The sequence below is a fragment of the Dipodomys merriami genome, unplaced genomic scaffold, assembly GCF_024711535.1.
Source record: "Dipodomys merriami isolate MVZ:Mamm:240054 unplaced genomic scaffold, mDipMer1.0.p SCAF_64, whole genome shotgun sequence".
Taxonomy (NCBI): domain Eukaryota; kingdom Metazoa; phylum Chordata; class Mammalia; order Rodentia; family Heteromyidae; genus Dipodomys; species Dipodomys merriami.
The window spans coordinates 1,385,512-1,399,515 of NW_027206224.1; the positions used below are offsets into that span (position 1 = coordinate 1,385,512).

Below are 14,004 nucleotides of genomic sequence, written 5' to 3' on the forward strand. Positions count from 1 at the left end.
TTCTGAGTATTACTGATAGGTAGTTGTACTTACCAACTCTGGTAAGCAGATTTATATCTGTGGAAATAACTACCTAAAAGAAGTATGGAATTGAGGAGTGGAGAGACTTAGCTTTCATCTAACGTGCCTCTGTGTAAGTACTGCTTTGCTAAACATTAAAAAACAACTAGGTGGCTCATGCCTGTAACCCTAGCTACTCAGGAGGCTGAGATCAGAGGATCACAGTTCCAAACCAGCCTAGGGAGGAAGGTCTGTGAGACTCTCATCTCCAATTAACAACCAGAAAGCTGTAAGTGGCACTGTGGTTCAAGTGGTAGAGCACTCACTTTGAGCTGAAGAGCTCAGGGACAGCACCCAGGGCCAGAGTTCAAGCCTCACAACTGACAAAAAAAAAAAAAAAAGCTGGAGCTGTGACTATGGCTTGTTGGTGGAATGCTTGCCTAGCATGCATGACGTCCTGGCTTTGATTCCTGAGTACTACATAAACAGAAAAATGTGGAAGTGGTACTGTGGCTCAAGTGGTAGAGTGCTAGCCTTGAGCAAAAGCAGCTCAAGGACAGTGCCCAGGCCCTGAGTTCAAGCCCCAGAACCGGCAAAAACCAAAAAAACCCCAAAAGCTGTCATATTTTTATTCCTCCTGGCAATCAAAATAACTATCAAAAAGATTTCTGCATCTCACCTCCTTCCAAATGATTCTGTAAATGCAGCTGTGTACTTGGTGTTGTTCTCATCTCCTGTTTGTGCACACAGTTTGACAAAAAAGAAAAAGACTTACCAATGCAAAATGAAAACTTTCAATGTTTTATTTTTGACTGCAGCTGTTTACAGAAATATAGTTGCAAGTATACAAATGTTCCAATAGAAGCAAAATATCTTTTTTAATATTTAACAAGTTATCACAGATAGCTAAAAACATAGATGCAAATGAAATTCCCCCAGAGAACAAACTGAAAATATCAGGTGTCAGTGCTCTGAAATCCCAACTATGAAAGCCATATACACAAAAATGTAACTTGTACATCATTGCAGGACAATGGAAGAAGGCAGTTCAGTGGTTGATCAGTGTGCTCAGGCAAATAAAATTAAATGAAAAAATTTAAATGGCAGAATGGTAGCTAAATTACTTGAGAACAGGTTAGTGAAATATTCATAGCATATTTATTGAAACACTAAGTAAAATAAGTGACTGGGACTCAATAAGGTTGCCTAAAATGAATCACTTGGAGCTTATTAGAAGGGAACAAGGTGAGCAGATACATTCATTAGATTAAAAGAAATCAGCTCAAGTTCATTGGAATCAGTATTATTAGTAAGGTCACAATCACTTCAGTGCAGGACAGTTCTTTACTGGACACAGACGTCTGATTCCAAACTCACTCTCAAACATCAGAGCTCATGTGTGTATGTGTGGATGTTTGTATGTATGCATGTGTGTTGTCCTGAGGTTCATTAAATAAAATAATAACAAATCACTACAAACAGGCAAATAACTTCTGTGTGTGTGTGTGTGTGTGTGTGTGTGTGTGTGTGTGTTTGTGTGCGCGCGTGCAAGCAGGGCTGATATGGTTAAACAGAATTTAGAAGGAGGTATTACAAACTGAGGTTGAACAAGATTGTGGCAGAATGCTTTGGGTACCAAAATACACTATGAAGTCGTGAGGAAAGGAACTAAAAAGGAGGAATGTAACTAGAGCATCTCTCAGCAGTCTGCCAGCACCAAAGTTTGTAGAGCATGCCACTTCCACTTCCACTGCTAGTGTTAAGGGAGCAGCGGTGAATTCAGAAGTGAGAAAATATAAACTTTTCTTGAGAAAAGTAAATTTTCCTTTCATGAGTTAACTAGTTGATGATTTGGTAAACAGTACCAGCTTAGAATAATTATGGAGGTGCTGAATTATTATACAAGGAAATAAAAATGAGTAAGTCTGCTTGTGGTTAGAGTATACTCACTACCATGCATACAACTAAGAAGGGAGAAATGCCCAAATTAAATAATGTATTATCTTGTTCAATACTTTAGTAACTCTTATCTGAAGCATAAAACTTCAAGGATAGCTCTATCTCTACTGCAACATTATTATTATACTACGAGCAAGTTACTTTTAAAGAAATTTTAGTTATTAAAAGAAAAAATTAAGGTGCTATGTTGGCCTGGCCAGCCATCATATTTACTATTTCAGATACAAATGTCATTATGAGGAATGATAATTTTGTTCCTAGCGCTGGTCTAGCCAGAGCAAAATTGTCATCTGCTGGTAAAGAGGCAATGGAGAGAAAGCTTGTACTACACTGCCCACAATGTACCCATTTTTCAGATAAACAGGAGACATTAGCACCCATCAATTGTTATTAGCTACTCAAATGTTTTAACAATTCAAAGAAATATAGAACATTGCACCTATATATTTAAGTCTGTCATTTAATGTAAACTTCTTAGTAAGTGGCAAGAAAATGCCCAACTAAGTTAACTAAACTATTCTAATTGTATATGTGCATAAAATATATGTATTTTTTAGGCAGTACTGGAGAATAAATTACCATTGCCAAGACATTATTATAGGTGACCAGATTAAGATGAATTCACATAAAGAAAAACATGTAACTGCATCTCCAGGAGTGGGAAATGATTAAACTTCTCTCACCAGATATAGTTTATACCAGTGATTCTCAAACTTTAATGCATATTAGAATCACTTTGAGGGTCTGTTAAAACAGACTGCTGGACCCCATTCTAGAGTCTCTGACTCAGTTAAAGTTTGACATCAAGTCCAAAAATGTTTCTTTCTAACTGGTTTCCAGGTGATACTGATGGTAGCTGGTGGGCTGAGGACGATACTTGAAAAACCACCAGTTCAGATAATCTAATAGAAAACTATGTTCTATAATGCTCTCAAATACATAACACAAATTATACAGCAAGGGGGTTGATTTTAATTAACTCCCAAGCATATGGACTAGCAAGTAGAACATTTTAATGTTTCTAAAATAATTTGCTAAAGTGTAATCATTTCTCTTTACAGTCCTTTAGAAAACATCTACTTAACACTTTATACCAAATCTTTTAGGAAATAGCCACCTAACAGCAGGTCTGTTACCAAAATAAAAGAGACAGTATTCTAAATAGTTGAAGATGTATTCGTTAAGAAGGAATCATCACCGTACAGTATTATTGGCTTCTTTGGAATGATATAAGTGCATATTGTCAACAAGGAGCTAGGAATATTGCATAAAGGTTTCCAGTCTTCAGTGCCACTAACAGTCATGACAATACCTGCATGGGGAAAGCAGCTCTACCACAAAGTCCCTACTGTCCTTCATCTGTTGATGGCACTTTTTTCAAGCACCACCACTGCTGTAAGAAGCCAGAACTGAAGCAAAAATTAGAAACAAACACATACACATATACACACAAAACCCAGGACACTAAATCTAACTATCTGGTAGAAGAAATGATTATTTTAGGTCTGAAGAGGCTCAATATTTTCTTTCTAGTGAACAGGTTCTAGTGGGCAAGATATATGATTAGAATGAACTATGGTATCCCACTTAGTTAGAAAAACTGACACTACCAAGCCTTACTTGCATGTTACTGACTTACTTTTATTCATCTAGTTAAGATCAGAAAAGATGTTTTAAATAGTTTCTGAAATTTAACATTTGGGTGCAGAGAATCTCACAGATAACAATACTTTCTAGCATTCAGGTACAACCAATCAATAGTTGGTTGAGATAAAGACAAATTTATAGTTGATTTATATAAGCACAAATGGTATGATCCTATAATCTTTTACTTGCTTTCCTCAAAGGACCAATTTAAAATTGTATCTTTTGGGTGTTTTTGTTTTTTGGCCAGTGTTGAGACTTGAACTCAGGTCCTGGGTACTGTTCCTGAGCTTCTTTTGCTCAAGGCTAGCACTCTATCACTTGAACCACAGCTCTACTTTCAATTTTTTTGGAAGTCCATGAGACTTTCCTACTCCGGCTGGCTTTGAACTGCAATCCTCAAATCTCAGCCTCCTGAGTAGCTAGGATTATAGGTATGAGCCACCAGAGCCCAGCCTCTTCTGTTATTCAAAAAAACTTACAAAGTTATTTTCTAGGGTAACAAAGTAATAAGAGAAAAGAAGCCAGGTATCAGTGATTCTTGCCTATAATACTAGCTACTAGAGAAGTCAAGATCAAGAAGATCATGTTTGGAAGCCAGCCCAGGCAGAAACTCCTGAGACCTGTGCCCCCAACAACAACCAACAGCTGGACACACTGGCCCTCAACTTTTATCCCAGCTATGTCAGATGACTGAAGTCCTGGCCAGCCCGAGAGAGAGAGAGTCAGGGGCAGGGAGGGGGTGGGGGGTCGGGAGTGGGAGGAATGACTAAAAGCAAAAAAGGGAAAGTTGGAATCTGTTAAAACTAGTTGTTTCTGTGTTTTTGGCAACAGTGAAAAGTAGAATTTAAGGGGCACAATCACAGTTTTAAAAAAGGCACTTTTCCATAAATATTTAATCTAGGTATAAAATATTAATGTAAAAAATTTCCTGAAAGAGCAAGAGGGGTAAAAAGAGAATTTTATTAATAAGTGAGGCTTAGAATGACACAAAAGGAATTAGACTTGAACATATCTAGAGCATTTGGACAATTCACAAGTGATATTATAGACAGAATTCTGATATCTACATTATGAACATTAATTTCCAAAACTGAGCCCTAGTAACAAAATCAGGAAGAAAGAAAAACCTTTTTAATATATAAGATCCTGCTAATTCACTTTTATGGGTATACACTCTGAGTCCTTTTTTTTTGGTGGTGCTGGGGGATCAAGTCCGGGCTTGCACATTGCTAGGTAAGTGCTCTAGCAGTGGGCTGCATTGAGTCATAAGTTATTTTTCTACTTTATCTGCTGAATTGCCGTCTTTTTCTTTCATCAAGTTCCTCCAAAGAGATGTAAAATGGCTGACTTGGTTAAGAATAAACCTAAGATTCATAGTAAAGCTAATGGGTCTCATAATTTTTTATTAGTTAAAACAGCCAGGAAACAGATATAACAGAAACTCTCATCATATAAATGGAAAATCTCACATTACTCCTGTTTATAGCTATCTGAGTATTGAGAATTATTAGGTCATTTGTTTTGGTCCTTAATTATTGATGCATCTAAGATTTTACTTTTCCAAAACAATACTTTATAATGGCTTTGAGGGTCAAAAAGGCCAGGAACAATGGTATGTGTCTCTTAAGTCCCAGCTACTTGGGAGGCTGAGGCCAGCGGATCAGATAGTTAAAGGCTAACCTGGGCAACATAATCAGGCTCTGTATCAAAAATTAAGTAAAACAGAAGGCCAAAAATAAAAGGAGATAGAAAAAAAAGGCCAAAAAGATCTATTGTTTTTATTCTGGAGGGACACAGATACAACAGATACAACTACTTCCTTATTTTCTTTGGAATTATTTTTCTAACATACATTAGTTGAGGTTCTGAGGGGCAAGAAATAAACATTAACAGAAAATTCCCAACTATAGCACATGATATAACAACAAAAAACAGATTTGCACTGGCGAAATAACAATATGATACTCCACAAGTATAACATGACAAAACTTAGAAGCAAAGTATGACTTCTAATTGTCTCCTCCCCTTGGTGTGGATATATAATGGAATGATAATAAGGAATAACACATATATACACACAAACAAACACACATAGAAAGAGATAAGCTCCAAGTATTTATGAGTCACTGAAAGCAAAAAATTGAATGTATTAATATAAAGAAATACAATGTGATTCACAGTTTATTTAGGTCCTTCTGCCAAAAGTCAGTCATTTTTGTTTCCAAGGCCTTTGGTGGCACACTGAGTCTTTCCCATATGTAGCTGTAACTTGTAACAGTAATTGGGAAATCACATTATTAGCACAAGTATCAACCACTGAGCTAACTTTTCAATAAGAAGACAAATACTCTTTGTAACCAAATTATATGTTCAGAATGTTGTACTTAACATTGACCTTTAGGGGTTGGAAACATTTAACAAAGTAAAAAAAAAAAAAAAAAAAAAAAAAAAGAAAAAACAAGAAACCCCTATCATTATTGAATAAGAATATGGTAGCACAGCCCTTGTATAAATAACCACAAAATTTATGAGAATAAAAATTGGGTTTTCTGTCTCTATCCCATGAAACCATTACAGTTCAGGTGTATGTTCTGTTCTAAACTTAAGGTATTATAAAACAGAAAATTGGTCCCGGTGACTTGGCATTGCCAGTCATCACTGTATAAGGAGATAAGCCTCTTGCTTAAACCACAGAACAGACAGAAATCACCACACAAGCCAGTCTTCTTGCCACCATTTCATCCCAAGTATAGTATCAACAAGCATTCTAATCAGATCTTGGTGAACAAATAGGCTTATTGAGCCTTTTATGTGATTTCAGAAAAAAATAGTTTACTAATTCTATTTTCTTTTTTTTAATTCCTTCTGGGATTGCATTCTCTGACATTATAGGTAATTCTCTAGGGTTAGAATTTTACATTTTAAAACTGAAGCACTGGTTTGTGTGGCTGATCCTTCTTAAAACCTGAACTATATTGGATAATCTTTCCTAATCCCAGGGGAGAAGAGATGTATTGAGGAAAATACTTTTGGTTAAGAGAATTTATAAAGTAGCTTGCTCTAGGTATTACAAGATGGGAGAAATGTTATTAAAATTACAAATTTTTAGTGTCTTTATAAATAAAAGGCATAGAATACAGAAAGCCAATTAATATTAACAATAACAATAATAAAATATTAAATATATAGTGAGCAAAGACTGAATGGCTCATTCTTATAAAACACCATTTGACACAAACTGCCTCAGTAGGTTTCCTTACTCTTTCACATTCATCTGAGTGAAAGATCCAGCAAACACACTGTAAGTTGCCTTTAGCCCACTTAATAACATCAAGGAACTGCCTGATGGAATGGCTACAGATGAACAGGTCATTTGTTTCAAAAGGTACTTAAATACTCATAAAGACATAACAAACCCCCCCTCCCCTGTCACTGTTATCAGACGCCACGTTGTGGTAGAACATCAGACAAACTCACAAATTTACCACAAAAATGTGTGGCAAAAAAAGAATAGTTTATATATATGTATATATATAAATTTCTATATTTATGCCAATGTACTCACTCAGTACAAATAGCAAAATAGTATACCATTTCCTAAATACAAAATATAGCTTTCCAAAAAAATGAAACACACATTAGATATAAACCATCCAAAACTTGAACGATTGAAAACTGTATTCAAAATTAAATGACCCAGAGTAGGTCTCTTTCTGAAAGTTCCCTTCATATCGGCCAGAAGCCTGTACTACTGAAAACATAATTCAATGCCTCTCAATCAGAGAGAGAAAGAAAGAAAGGGTTAGGGGTGAAGGGGAGGATATATGAGAATGAAGAGAAAACACAAATTAGAAAAACAACACATTCAAAGAGCAATGAAGACCATCACAAAGGGGGAAAATCTGGCTGTATAAAAAAAAAACAAAAACCCAATGCCACAACTCAACTAAATGAATACAACAGGAAAGGGGAAAAAGAAAGAAAGAAAATAAAGAACAGAAAAGTAGCCTTCAACAACCATTAACAGGCTATTTTTTTTATACATTTAAAAATAAATGGATAGGATACCAAAATATTTTATCAACACATAGAATCCACACACAGTTGGCTTGACACTGCATGGACAGCTTTCCACATGCCAAAAGGAAAATGAGATAAGCACGTGTCCAGACACAGGTGGTAGTTAGAAGCAGGCATCCCATGGGTGGCAAGAACACCCAAAACTGTATAACTAATGCTACAACTGCAAGTTCCGGAGTGTATTATTTTGCTCTTTATAGATGTTACACAAATCAATTCTTCATTTTAAGTCAATAATATGACCCCGTAAAGCCTAAGGCTGTGGGAACCATCAGGTTAGTGACACTTCAAACTGTAAAGCACTAAGGTGACGAGTAAATGATACTCACTGCAGCTCAGGGAGAAGTGATGTTTCAGAAATCCTTTAAGGTTTTTTTTTTTTCAATGAAAATTTACACTGTGTTCTATAGAGGGAGAATTTTGATAACTTCAGAACAGCACCGTTCATGGAAAAAAATATTTTTTTTTTCTCAAAAAGCAACTCTCAATATTTCCTAAAAGAACTGTGCTGCAGGATTTCTAGGTCACCTTAGATTGAAGTGGCCTTTTTCTTTAAGATAATACAGAGTCACAAAGCCATTAGTATATTAATAGTACTCTACAATGAAGTGAAAAGTAGGTAGAAAATAATACAGAGGAATAGAAAAGGGATACCAGCCTAAAACTGAGTAAAGAAGAAATTAAACGCAAATTACTGTCAGTTTAAACTACTGTAGGAGGATATCAGAACATAATTTACCATATATTACCCCCTTCATTTTTCAGAGCAAAATAATGATTTTTCTATACATTTATGGCTATACCCCTTAGTAGAAACACAGAGAATAATCCTCTGAAAAATAAAAATCAGTAACATTCCAGCTGTCCCCAGTTTTGTATGTCATCTGCCTTTGTGTTTAATCAAGAGTCCTCTTAATACAGCTTATTTTTTCAGAAAGTTACCACTTCAGTTTCTTTATAAAAACTGAAAAAAAAAAAAAGATTCCTTCACTTTGGCCAACAGCTGTGTTCTTTATATTGAAAAAAAAATCACAGCTTTAGTTATTATTGAGCCTCACTTTTTCACAAGCCACTACTTGACAAAAATAATGCAGGAGAGAGAATAATGAACAACAAAAGTAAACATGTCAGATAGTATTTTCTAACAGCAATAATAACTGAGTGATCTAGCCTTTAATTTGACGCATACTTTTAAAGAAACTGTGCCTAAGGAAATAGCAACAATTATTTCCGTCAGCTGGAAACTCTAAAGATTCTCAGTCATAATTGTTATTAGAAATATAAACTGAATTTGTTAACATTGGTGGCTAGTCACTGCAATAGGCAGCACAGTGTGCTCTTTTGCAATCAGAGTAAAATTTATCCATTTATTCAAATACAGGTTTTTATATTTTGCTTTAGTAATCTTCAAGGAACCATTAAGATCTCAGGACATCTTGGAATCATGATTTTCTTCAGGAAATATCTGAAAACAAACAAAAAAGCCTCACTAGGTAATGGAAGCATTTACAAGGTGTTTGTCACAAAGAATAATCCCAAAGTATATTGTGTTCTTATAAATGTGGCGTTTTTTTGTTTGTTTTTTGTTTTGGTGCTGGTCCTGTGCTTGAGCTGGGGGCCTGGGCACTGTACCTGAGCTTTTTGGCTCAAGACTAGCATTCTACCACTTGAGCCACAGCTCCACTTCTGACTTTTTCAGTTATTATTGGAGATAAAAGAGTCTCATAGACTTTCCAGCCTGGCCTAACTTTGAACCTCAATTCCCAGATCTCAATCTCCTGGGTAAACTTAGATTACAGGAGTGAGCCACCAGCACCCAGCTTAAATAGAGTTTTATCATATTTATTATTTCGGACTATTCTTACTTAATGCTTCCTGGAGACAGGAAAAATACAGCATTACCATATTCAATATATAGTAGGAGGGAAATGCAATGCATCTGTCCAATGTCTCAACTTTCCAAAGCAAAGAAATATAGAGACCAAAGGAATGCTCACTATTCACAATTTATTAAAAGTAAAAAAAGTACCATCTTGTGGAAAACCAGATTTTAAGGCTCTAACAGTGTTACTATTTAGCACAAATCTGTTAAGAAAAATTAAATTATTGATGCTTTTCAGTAAGAAGCCAAAAGTTATTATTCACTTACCCAGTTAAAAGGAGCCAGTCAAGTTGTTTCCTTGGTTTTGCAATGAAACAAGCAGATCAATCTTTTCAATATTCTGGTTAGTGTTTATAGAGGATGACAGAGGAGAATTCTCTGGCATCTGCTGAGAAAGAAGTGTTGTCACAGGTGACTGTCCCTCATTTTGTGGTTGGCCTGGCTGACTTATGGCCATTAACTGATCTGGCAACGTAGCTGGTCCAGAGGTTAAAAGCTGGCTACAGTCTGCAGGCACAATGAAAACAGAAATGACTTGGTTAGTCAGGATTCACAAGAAAATATTTATTAGTTGCCAGGGAAATTCATTATTCTTTTTTTTTTTCTTTTGGTCGGTCATGGGGCTTGAACTCTGTCCCTGTGCTCATCAGCTCAAGGCAAGAGCTCTACCGCTTGAGCCACAGCGCCACTTCCGGTTTTCCAGTGGTTTATTGGCAGTAAGAGTCTCACAGACTTTCCTGCCCAGGCTGGCTTTGAACCATGATCCTCAGATCTCAGCCTCCTGAGTAGCTAGTATTACAGGCGTGAGCCACTGGCACCCAGCAGAAATTCATTATTCTATTCAAAACTAAAAGTGAGGCATTTGACAGTATAAGAAAAAGGTTTCTTTTATTGATAGAAAAATACCAGTTCAAGGAACACTAGTGATTCACACCTGTAGTCCTAGCTATTCAGGAGGCTGAAATCTGAGTACTGAGGTTTGAAGCCAGTCCCAACAAACAACTTATCTCCAACTAATCAGGAAAAAAATTTAAAAAAAGCGAGAAATGGAGGTGTAGCTCGTGTTAAAATATTAGCCTTGAGTGAAAAAGCTAAGCGACAACACAAGGCATTGATACAAAAACAAGCAAGAAAACAAACTAGAGAGACTGGAGGTGTGACTCAAGTGGTAGAGTAAGTACCCATCTACAAGTGCCAGTACTGACAAAAAGCAAAAAAATAACCTATCCAGTCCTTCCTTGTTATATGAACCTTAAAGGTGGGTATCTACTTACTTAGAAACTACTTACTTTAACTAGCTGTAATTGGACAGTCTGTTTTTTCTTAACTTTTCTTTTGGTACTGGGGATCAAACCTAGAGTGTGGCACTTTCTTTTTTTTTTTTTAATTTTTTTTTTTTGGGTCCGGTCATGGAGCCTGAACTCTGGGCCTGGGCGCTGTCCCTCAGCTCTTCAGCTCAAGGCTAGCGCTCTACCACTTGAGCCACAGCGCCACTTCCGGCTTTTTTCTTTTTGCTTATGTGGTGCTGAGGAATCGAACCCAGGGCCTCATGCATGCAAGGCAAGCGCTCTACCACTGAGCCACCTTCCCAGCCCGAGTGTGGCACTTTCTAGGCAAGTGTTTTGCCACTTATTTTACATCCCAGACCTATTGGACAGTCTTCATTCATTGTCAAGTTTATAATAGCAAACATAGCATTTTTATTCGTTACCATTATGTTTCCAATATCCTTGTGGAGGATAATCACTATTTTATGTGTGGAAATTGGGTCCACATAGGACAAATAACTTTCCTCGTCTTTTATTGGTAGAATTCTAAATACAATCTGTATTCTTAAAACTGCTTTACTCTGCTTCCCTTTTGAACGAACATTTGAATGGAGTAATGAGAAATTAGAAAGTTTCTTACTATTCTGAATGCCAAATAAGAACATTCCTGAAGTCTGCTGAGATGAGCCAGGAGAATTCTGTAGCTGGTTCATTGTGCCTCCTGCAGTGCTGTGAAATAAAGTAGCCTGAGACTGGGGCGAAGAGGTGGCTCCTTGGATCCCAGGCATGTTGTTCTGAGGAGAATAAAGAGGAGACTGTTGCATGTCTGGTTGGTTTATACTGGTCTGTAATGCAGACATGGATGCTGGAGAGAGGAAGAGTGTCACTTGCTGATCTTGAGAACTAGGTGACCCTTGAACCAACTGAATCTGAGGAGAGCTATGGAACAAGGAAGTCTGTGATGACTCAGACTGAGTAGGACCTGGGTTCTGAAGTGATGAAACCGTGGGCTGATTCTGAAACTGCATGGGTTGCTGATCTTGAGTCATTGGAGCCATATTACTTTGTTGGTGAAACATGGACTGGTTCTGTTGCTCCTGGCTAGCCATTGGATTCTGGTTTGGGCTGAACATCATGTTTGGTGGTGGTTGCTTCTGAGATGCCATTGAAGCCATGGTATTCTGATTACTGAATAAAATACTCTGTTGTTGTTGCTGTTGCTGCTGCTGTTGTTGCTGCTGCTGCTCCTGGGATGGAGAGTTACTCTGCAAAGCAACTATGGAGTGCTGTGACTGGAAAATTGTTCCTTGTTGATTCTGAGGCATTGGATTAGGTGGAAGGGAGCCCAGGGACACCTGGGGCTGAAATAAACCTTGCTGAGAGGGTTGTGCCTGGTCTTGGGAAAGCATAGGGGTCTGGATGTGTGAGATTGGAGCCTGCTGTTGGAAAGCAGCTTGCTGTTCAGAATTTGATGTTGACTGAAGTGGAGAAATTGAGTTCTGTGCCGCAAAAAATGAAATCTGTTCTTCTTGGGCTACTGTGTTAGTCTGAAGATTATTCATAGGGCTCTGGGAAAGAAATATGTTGGGTGACTGCTGGTCCTGTGGAACTGAAGAGCCCTGTAACACAGTGATAGTATTCTGAGAGTGAAACATCGGAGGCTGCATTTGTTCAGAGGATGCTGTAGAAGTCTGACCATGGACAATAGGATTTGGACTATGAAAAATAGAGCCTTGAGTTTCCTGGGGAAGGTTCTGGGCATCAGCAATAGGATTCTGAGGGTGGAAAAGTTGAGCTTGTGAATGAGAAGACTGCTGCAAAAAATTCCCAGATTGAAGTGACATCATCTCACTCCCTTGCTGGAATAAACCATTACCTTGCTGCTGGGTACCACTATTTTGAACACTTATCATGCTTTTTGTGGATGTAAAAAGGTTAACTTGAGATTGACTGTCCCCACTATGTTGCATTTGGACCATTGTCTGAAAGACACTATTCTGAATCTGTTTTGCTTGTGATCCAGTTTCTTCTCCATCTCCTGAACTTGATGTCTGAAATATGGTAGTGCCTGGGGTAGCAACCTGTTGTGTGGTGGTTGTAGAAGTTTCATTCCCAGAAACTGCAGGAGGAGAAGAAAACAATTCACACTGCATTTGCATATCCTCACTGGTAGATAGTGCACTCATCATGTGAGAAGGCTGTTGGTAAACTGGAGATTGTTGAAGGCTTCCATTTGCTGAAGCAGTTGAAGGGAATAACTCTGACTGAATTTGGGCAGCAGCCTGGCAAATACTCTGTTGCATCTCCATCACCATTGCGGCTGATGATTCCATCACCTGTTGCTGCTGCTGCTGTTGTGGATTAGACAATGCATTTTCAGCCTGTGGACGAACACTTTCAGCTCTTCCAGGCATTAAATTATCTGGTCTGGTGTGAACTGCTGGCTCTGTTGAAGAAAACATTCCTGGGCTTACACTATTTTGAATTTGACTGACTTGTTGAAAAATGTCTGCACTAAGTTGTTCTTGAACATTCTCATTACCATCTGGAGCAGAAAATAAAACTGAAGATAACTGTTGTTGGGCCTCTAAAACTTGCTGCACCAAATCAACACTTCCACTGCTGCCACCAGCATTACTGCCTGTAAAACTTCCTGCTTGCAACTGCTGAATAGTGTTCTGGAGCTGACTCACACTATTTGGTGATGGGAAAATATTTGATGATATCTGCTGCTGTAAAGTCTGAGCTTGGTCTTGCAGTGGGGACTGCTGCTGTTGTGATGCCTCATTCAACTGTGACAAGTTAACCACTGTGCCATCTGACTGCAATACTTCTCTAGATTGAGCTTCTCTTGTCTGAAACTGTGTAGCCTGCTGTAGTAGTGTATCACTGCTGGGCAGCTGATTAGAGGCAGAAGCTGGGAAGGTCCCAGGCTGTGAGATGTCTTGTGTTTGGATAGTTGTCAGGGTCTCTGGGTTGTATGCCTTGGGCTGAAGCTGCTGTTGCTTTTCATTCTCTGATGGTAAGTGGGAAGACGACGGTGATGGAAAGGATCCAGTTCCTGCTATGTTAGAAATATTCTCTAAATTTTGCTGAGTTGATCCAACTGACTTCGTAGTCTAAAAAATAAAAATCCCCAAACAAATGCACATATAAATATTAAATAAA

General features: G+C 37.8%; 1 protein-coding gene across 10 annotated transcripts in view; it reads right to left on the reverse strand.

The window, feature by feature from the left end:
• Positions 1–785: 785 nt before the first annotated feature.
• Nfat5 (nuclear factor of activated T cells 5) overlaps positions 786–14,004 on the reverse strand; it is a 95,567-nt gene continuing 82,348 nt past the window's right edge. For all 10 annotated transcript variants that reach the window (XM_070004693.1, XM_070004691.1, XM_070004690.1 and 7 more), the window contains 3 exons: positions 11,477–13,955; positions 9,836–10,075; positions 786–9,151 (listed from right to left, as the gene is read on the reverse strand). In XM_070004693.1, coding sequence (XP_069860794.1) covers positions 9,840–10,075; positions 11,477–13,955 — 2,715 coding nt within the window. In that variant the 3' untranslated portion in view covers positions 786–9,151; positions 9,836–9,839. The remainder of the gene's footprint in view (positions 9,152–9,835; positions 10,076–11,476; positions 13,956–14,004) is intronic.